Source organism: Physeter macrocephalus, chromosome 13, assembly GCF_002837175.3.
Source record: "Physeter macrocephalus isolate SW-GA chromosome 13, ASM283717v5, whole genome shotgun sequence".
NCBI classification, from domain to species: domain Eukaryota; kingdom Metazoa; phylum Chordata; class Mammalia; order Artiodactyla; family Physeteridae; genus Physeter; species Physeter macrocephalus.
Window position 1 is genome coordinate 7,902,602 of NC_041226.1, and position 8,469 is coordinate 7,911,070.

The following is an 8,469-nucleotide window of genomic DNA, read 5'->3' on the forward strand; positions in this document are numbered from 1 at the left end:
AGGGAAGTCCCAGGTCTGAATATTCTTTAGATTAACTGAAATTAAAAGGAGCTGCTTTGTAGCCACCTCCAGTGTGTGCCTACAGACCTGGGCTATATCTGCCTGCCCCTCTAGAGTTGACCCGCAGCCTGGGGGCAGTCTGCGCCCTCTCCCTCACTCCCAACGTTTATGTGTGGGGAAATCCTCCTTGGCCAGAAAGTGAAGGCAAGAGACGTCATGAAACGGCAACACTCCACCCACCCGTGGTGAGATGAAGGATGCATGAATGTTGTTGCCTGAAGTGGGCCCGTGTTACCATGGTGATGGAGGCGCGCTGACGCTAAGCGGATGAGCCACAGCTCCCATGGATTTGAATAGCAGCTGGTCGGTGCCACCGCCTTCCGTGAATTGCTGCCTTCAGGTCGCTGCTCGGCCCCGGCTGTCCTGATCTCTGTTGACAAATGGTCGTCTTCACAGTCAAACTACTAACTGTACTCTAATGAATGAACGTGCTAATTATTCTTTCCTACTCCCAGCACATTTGTCTAACTAACCTGTCACAGATGGATAATTGCAGTGTCTGCATCAGCACCGAGGGTGCTGAGCAGGGGTCCGGGAGGAGAGGGTGCTGGGCCTGCAGCCGGGATCTGTGGGCTCGTTCTTGTTAAACTACCTTTACTGACGGTCAGGTGTCCGGAAATATGTTAATTTCTCCTTTCTTTTCTTAAAAAAAAAAACATCTCTTTAGGGGCTGAGCGGCCACTGGTCACTTCACTAGCCCCTGAGGGGACTGCCAAATTCGGTTGCAGAAGGACCAGGAGCCCCAAGCTCCGAAAACTATTCCAGAAGCAGCATTCGGGGTGGTTAAAAGCCCAGACTTTGAAGCTAGACGGGCCTGGTTTTGAATCCTAGGTCTGCTTCTTGCTTCCCGTGGTTTAACCGCTCTGCACCCGAGTCGCGTCTTTGGGGATAATCTGTCCCCAGAGGGGTGTGTCGAAGAGCAGATGCACAAGCTAGGTCCCCAGGACACAGCTGCTCAGGGCCCTGGGTCCAGGGATGGGTCTGGTCTGGTGTAGGCCGGACCAGGGCCGGCTCCAGGCCTGGAGACCGTTCTGCTAGGAATTCGGAATCCGGCGCGGGCCGCTGCGCCCCTCGCGCCCCTCGCGCCCCCTGCGCGCTCCTGCCCCGTGCCCCTGGCCTCCCTCTCTTTTTGTTCTGTCTCAGCAGCTCTCTGTTGAGATGAATGGCACTTCCAGAGGCTTCACCTCTGATAAGTGTTCCTCTGTAGCCGCAGCCAGGATCTTAATGTGCACGCTGTAATTTAATGGCCATCTCGGCCGACTGTTAAAACGCTCTCTTCCTGGGTGACGTGGACTCGCTCCACCGGTACGCGCGCCCCGCCCGGGCCGGGTGTCTCCGGGAGCTCAGACGTGGAGGTCCCACCACGGGAAGAGTGACCCTCTTCCCAGGCGCCTTCTCAGCTTTCTAAAGTGGAGCTGGCTGGGCATTCCGCTCCACGGCCCCGCGCCCCATCCTGTTTGCGGGGCTCCTGAGGCTCGGGGAACAAGACGGAGAGGCTGCGCCTTCCTGCTTTCCTGCGCTCCTGGCACCTGGCAAGATTGCCACAGACGCCCTGGGCTGACCACGTAGGGTTCTGTTGATGCTGTTCTCTGTGTGCCTGCAGATCCTGGCGCAAACTCAGACGCCACAGACAGAAACACTGGAGCAGGAAGGAGATCGGGATGAGCCTTAAAGACATCAGGCTGTAAGAGACAGAGGAATCTTTAAAGCTGGGCATTTAAAATCTGGGATTCTAAGTGGTGAACAGTCACAACACGGCAGCAGACGCATCGGGCACTCCTCATCCCACCCCCACCCTGCCCCAGTCTTTCTTTATGGAACGGTGTCCCTCAACCACGTGGCAACTGTGGAAAGCACCAGGTCCTTTCGTTTTCCCGCCGCCTGGCGGTCCTAGGAGTAGATATCTGACCAGCCTGGGCCAATGGGATTGTCCTAATAGTTCACTGAGAAGAGTCAGCCCTTTACAGGTGACAGAGCTGTAAGACAGAAAACTCCAGAGTTGGAGGTGGAGGTATTTTCCACTGTGTGGAGAAAACTGGTCTGCAGAGAGAACATGGCTGCTGAGTTGTGAGAAAGTGGAGAGAGAAGGAGAGAGATTGAGACAGAACTCCGTGTGAGAGGCCCAACCTCATCTCTGCTCTTTTCAGTGTTTGGTTGTTCAGTTCCTTGGATTCTTTTGAGTCAGTAAATTTCCCTTTTTTGCCCAAGCTAGCTTGAGCTAAGTTTCTATTGTTTGCAACTAGAGTACTTTTCAAGGGGCCTGGCCTTCACTTCTGATGCACTGTCACTAAGACAGCAGGAGGGGCTTCCCTGGTGGCGCAGTGGTTGAGAGTCCGCCTGCCGATGCAGGGGACACGGGTTCGTGCCCCGGTCCGGGAGGATCCCACGTGCCGCGGAGCGGCTTGGCCGGTGAGCCGTGGCCGCTGAGCCTGCGCGTCCGGAGCCTGTGCTCCGCAACGGGAGAGGCCACAACAGTGAGAGGCCCGCGTACCGCAAAAAAAAAAAAAAAAAAAAAAAATGAGACAGCAGGGGTCTTAGAAGGGCTAACACTTTATGGGGACCAGACCCCTTGTCTACTGGGACCTAAGCGTTCCCTGACACTTACAAATGAGATCTCGTTGAGGTGAATACACAAATCTTGCTAGAGCCCCTAACCAATCTTGTAAAGACTCCACACGTTGTGAAGTGCCCCAGGCACTCAGCGAGAGTTCTCAAGAGCATCGTGGCCAGCCAGGGCTGCCCTTGCTACTGGCCTCTGTGCACCCAAGCTCCAAATGCTTGGGTCCTCCATGGACCCCCATGGACCTCTTTCACTCAAGCTGGCCTCAGCTGCTTTAGGTATGGGGACTGTGTGATCTCTTCCCCGTGCTGGCCTCTCCCACAGCAAGATGCAAAGCCTGCTGCCCCTAAGTAGAATGGCCAATGTTCTCTTTCTTTTTACTTTCTTTCTTTTTGTTGTTGTTGTTGTTTTTTCTGGCTGTGTGACACGCGGGGATCTTAGTTCCCCGAGCAGGGATCGAACCCGTGCCCCCTGCATTGGGATCGCGGAATCTTAACCACTGGACCGCCAGGGAGGTCCCCCAGTGTTCTCTTTCAAAGTGAGGTTTTGATAAAAGCTCTTCTTCATCACTGACAAATAGATGTTGAGCCTGGGATGAAGTCTGCAGAATCTTGCATTTTCTGTGTAATTTCCGAGGGAAGAAAACTGTCCTATAAGATGCCGGGCCACCACCTACCTCACTCAGCAGGTTCCCGCTTACACCTTCTCTCTACTCTTATTATTATGCTGAGAAGATTCCAGGCAAGTAGCTCAGTAATTACCTCAGAGAAGCCAGTTACAGTGGTTAACAATCCTTCCTGTGTGGAAGTTTGCCTAGGTGACCCCCCCCTTTCTGCTCCTTATCTAAGTTCTTTGGTTTAGTTTTAATTCTCCTGTTGCTTGTTTCCTGGGGAAACGGAGGCATCAGCCGTCCACCTCATCATCGTTCATTCATTCACCCAGGGCTTACTAGTCGGCTGCTACTCTGGACCCTGCCATGTGTCAAGTAGTTATTTTTTTTCCTAGGAATTCAAGGAAAGAAAGAAAGACAGTACTCTGGGCACAGATCTTTTGGGTGCTCAATAAACAAAAAACATGCTTCACTTTTTCTTCCCTTCCTGCCTCTCTCCCGAGCCCTGCTTCTTCTGGCAGGACACGCTGAGCGAGGGTACTTTGGTGGCTATTTAAAAAAAAAAAAAAAAAAAGAAGAAGCCCTGTAATTGTGCTGGGGCCTTTGGAAATTCTAATGCTGAAAGGCAGAGTCCGGCCCTCGCTTCCCCTTCCTGCACAGCGCGGGCCTGGGGTGCTGCGAAGCTGAGCAGTGCTTGTTGGGAGCCTGAAACAAACATGGATCACGAAGTCCTGGGCAATATTGTCCTGCTGGCCATCGTCACCCTCATCAGCGCGGTCCAGAACGGTAAGGGAATCCCCTCCCTCAGGGTAGATTTTGTTTCCGGTTGTTTGAAAGTGAGGCTTACACAGTTGTGTGTGTGTGTGTGTGTGTGTGTGTGTGTGTGTGTACACTTTTGCCTTTATCTGAATTTGTATCTTTATTTGAATGTATAGGGGTTTGTGCCTTTCTGCGTGAATTTAGGTTTTTCCTTCTCCCGATCGTTCTTTCACTTTAATGGGGATGATTAATCACGTCTGTAGAGCCAGGGCAGCAAGCTGTACAAAAACCGTCACGGGAGTGTCTGCAGTCAGCATTTTAACTCTGAATTACTGTGGCCAGAGACCAGTTGGAGGGCAGGAAGGCTGGAAAGGGACAATCAGATATATGTTCACCCAGACACTGGGTTACACCGATGGCAGCTGAGCACTCTTCACCTGTCATCTGTAGGCTAAAAAAAAAGGAAATTCGTGCAGGGTGAGGGGGATTTCACCTTCACGTTATTTCACCTCTGTATCGCTTTTTTTTTTTCTTTTGAAGAAACATGTCCTTTGCAATACTTTCTTTTTCTCTAGCAATGCGTAATTTTTGAAGCATTTTGGGGGAGGCATTATGTACTTACATAAAGGGAGAGAGAGAGCAGAGCGGCGAGGATGTTCTTGTTTGGGGTTTGCATTTCCATTAACTCTGCTATCACTTAAACCAAGCAAGGGACCTAGAACTGAAAAAGGCAGGACTGGGTAGAACTTTCTCTTTAAAGTTCTGAGCTAGGACTGCCTCAGGCTCTCTCTATCAGTACGGGCCAGTGTCTTTGGGATTTGCAGTTTACGAAGATAGAGAAAAAAGGAGAGGAATTACTAAGGGCAGCTCTGTCACTTAATGGTAATTACTGAATGCTCACACCCTGGCACACTTTGGAAACTTGGGTATTCAATCAATTGGGGATATTTGGATATTTTCCCCCAACTCGAGTGTGGACAGAGGCCGGTGATGAGCCTTCTGGGCACTGAGTAAGGCTTCCCGTGGTCTCCCCGCACCAGAGAGTGGCCAACTTTGCATGCTCCGAGTATGTTTCCTCCATGGAACAACACGTTTTGTTTTTCTTTTTTGAATTTTATTTTATTTGTTTTTTATACAGAAGCTTCTCGTTAGTTATCTGTTTTATACATATCAGCGTATACATGTCAATCCCAATCTCCCAGTTTATCCCACCACCACCAACCCTCCCGCCACTTTCCTCCCTTGGTGTCCGGAACAGCACTGGCAGCTTTCTGACCCAAACACTTTCACTCTAAATCTCACACCACAGAGTTGCAGCTCAGAGAGGGGACGAAGGGCCGGTTGAGGCTGCCAGAGTCGCAGGCCATTGCTGTTTCATGTTGGGGCTCGCTTAGTCTTGCCAGTCACCAAGGGATCCATTCATTCGACCTGCATACACCCACAGGGACCCTGCTCTGTCCAGGAAGGGTCCCGCATCCATGAGGATGTAGCAGTGAACAAGAAAGCTAGGTTCCTGCCTCCCAGGAAAGGAAAGGCTGGCAGGAAAAGATAGATGGGCAGGCAGTAAGCAGGAAGCCTGCAGTGATGCTTCCGGTCCCCGTGGAGGCAGTCGCTTGGGTGTAGGAGGGCGCTGCTTGTTCAGCTGTCCCCCGCCGGCCCTCCGCCGGATACCTGTCAATCTCGGGGACAGAGGACAGGAGCCAGAGCCCCCTCAGCCGCCTGTGCAGATGGGGCTGAGCAGAGGTTCGAGGGCACCCTGAGCTGCTCCCTGTCGCTCCAGGCTGAGTCGGGGGAAGCTGGAGGGTCTCCTCCTGTGAGAACAGACTCTTTTCTTCTCTCCTGAGATGCCCCAGGACCTGGCCCTGGTCTGTCCAGGGGGCCCTGGGCCTTTCCGTAGAAGCACAGCAAACCCGGAGCAGACTTGAGGTGGACGATGAGATTTCGAATTATTTTTGGCAGATGAGATTAAGTCTTCTTCTCTGGTGCAAGTGGGGAGGAGAGATTACAGATGGCCACATGTGTGAGTTTGAACCGCAGCCTTTCGGCCGGCCGTTTCAGATAGATAACGACAGGGCACAGTGCTCTCCCTGACACAGTCCCATGAACTGAAGAGGCTTCCCGGTGCGGGAGAGACAAGTGTGGACCAGCTACCGCTTTGGGCTGGAGACTGTTCATCCTGGGCACACAGATGATCGGGGTGCATGTGTAGCGGTGTGGACAGCACGGCCCCAGCATCACAGCCTCTGTCCGTCCCCATCCAATCCCCCCAATTCCCTTGCACGGCATTTTCCCACCCATGCTCGGGGGAAAAGACATGCTGCTGCCCTTTTGAAGCCACAGAAGGAGCCCCTGCCTCCCCCTCAGAGGCTTAGGATCAGCCCTGCTCCCCTCTGAGGCAGAGACCAGGGCTCCCGTGTGATGCTGAGATCACCCTGTGAGGACTTTTTGTTTCTAACTGTTCAATGTGCCCGTGCGAGGGACAAATGACTTGGAAGGTGACACCTCTACCCTTTTTGACCGTTGAGGTTTTAGGCAAACACAAAGGTCCAAATGTAGGTCCAGAACTTCTCTTTGCAATTCTAATTAACCTCGATGTTGCAGCCATAGGTCTACCTTATTGAGTGCGGAAAATATGCAAAAACTAACTCTGTCCCCACCCCCAATTCCATTTGATACCCTTTCTGTTAGCTTTAGGAACTATTTACATGTTGTTGCCAGGCATGGCACACCTTGTCTTTGTCCCAAGACAAGGAGGTCAGTCCCCGTGTCCGTGCCAGCGTTGGAGAGCTCTGCGCTCTCAGTACATCGCGTGAGCCCGATTCCCCGCGGGAAGGGCCAGAGCCCACCCGCCTGGTGGCACCTCCTCCTCTGCCTCCCAGACGCCTCCCTGGGAAACCAGACTTTGGTAGTTCTGGTCCAGGTCTCTTGGAACAAGGTACTTTAAACTTGGTCTGCATTTCCAAGCGCGCGTTCTGAGGGATCAAGCTGGAAGAGGGCCACGAGTTCAAAGATCTTGATGACTGACGAGCATCTGGGAGGCAGAGGAGGAGGTGCCACCAGGCGGGTGGGCTCTGGCCCTTCCCGCGGGGAATCGGGCTCACACGATGTACTGAGAGCGCAGAGCTCTCCAACGCTGTCACGGACACGGAGACTGACCTCCTTGTCTTGGGACAAAGACAAGGTGTGCCATGCCTGGCAACAACATGTAAATAGTTCCTAAAGCTAACAGAAAGGGTATCAAATGGAATTGGGGGTGGGGACAGAGTTAGTTTTTGCATATTTTCCGCACTCAATAAGGTAGACCTATGGCTGCAACATCGAGGTTAATTAGAATTGCAAAGAGAAGTTCTGGACCTACATTTGGACCTTTGTGTTTGCCTAAAACCTCAACGGTCAAAAAGGGTAGAGGTGTCACCTTCCAAGTCATTTGTCCCTCGCACGGGCACATTGAACAGTTAGAAACAAAAAGTCCTCACAGGGTGATCTCAGCATCACACGGGAGCCCTGGTCTCTGCCTCAGAGGGGAGCAGGGCTGATCCTAAGCCTCTGAGGGGGAGGCAGGGGCTCCTTCTGTGGCTTCAAAAGGGCAGCAGCATGTCTTTTCCCCCCGAGCATGGGTGGGAAAATGCCGTGCAAGGGAATTGGGGGGATTGGATGGGGACGGACAGAGGCTGTGATGCTGGGGCCGTGCTGTCCACACCGCTACACATGCACCCCGATCATCTGTGTGCCCAGGATGAACAGTCTCCAGCCCAAAGCGGTAGCTGGTCCACACTTGTCTCTCCCGCACCGGGAAGCCTCTTCAGTTCATGGGACTGTGTCAGGGAGAGCACTGTGCCCTGTCGTTATCTATCTGAAACGGCCGGCCGAAAGGCTGCGGTTCAAACTCACACATGTGGCCATCTGTAATCTCTCCTCCCCACTTGCACCAGAGAAGAAGACTTAATCTCATCTGCCAAAAATAATTCGAAATCTCATCGTCCACCTCAAGTCTGCTCCGGGTTTGCTGTGCTTCTACGGAAAAGCCCAGGGCCCCCTGGACAGACCAGGGCCAGGTCCTGGGGCATCTCAGGAGAGAAGAAAAGAGTCTGTTCTCACAGTCTAATAGGCTACATTTGATGAGAGTGGTTTTATAATCTAACCTTCATGCCGATAAAGTAGCGTGAAGTAGTATCAGTCGGTCAGTAGCCTAGAAACAGTCTTTGCCGAAACAATAAGGTTAACTAGACACACTGAGGCACGTCCTTGCAACTTGTAAGCTTGTGAAGATAGAAGCAACCAGTTTGGACTTTCACTTGCCCTTAAAAATATTTGCAGTCAAGCCACCATGCCACACAGAAACAGAAGGGAAATTTTTATGAATATTAGATTAACTTTTTTTTTAACATCTTTATTGGAGTATAATTGCTTTACAATGGTGTGTTAGTTTCTGCTTTATAACAAAGTGAATCAGCTATACATATACATATATCCCCATATC

General features: G+C 51.9%; 1 protein-coding gene across 1 annotated transcript in view; it reads left to right on the forward strand.

Annotated features, from left to right (window-relative positions):
* The first annotated feature begins 3,889 nt into the window (after nucleotides 1-3,889).
* The window catches only part of ALOX5AP (arachidonate 5-lipoxygenase activating protein), a 42,867-nt gene continuing 38,287 nt past the window's right edge, over nucleotides 3,890-8,469 (forward strand). Inside the window, exon 1 of the mRNA XM_028497624.2 lies at nucleotides 3,890-4,016. Within this exon, the coding sequence (XP_028353425.1) occupies nucleotides 3,947-4,016 (70 nt within the window). The 5' untranslated portion in view covers nucleotides 3,890-3,946. The remainder of the gene's footprint in view (nucleotides 4,017-8,469) is intronic.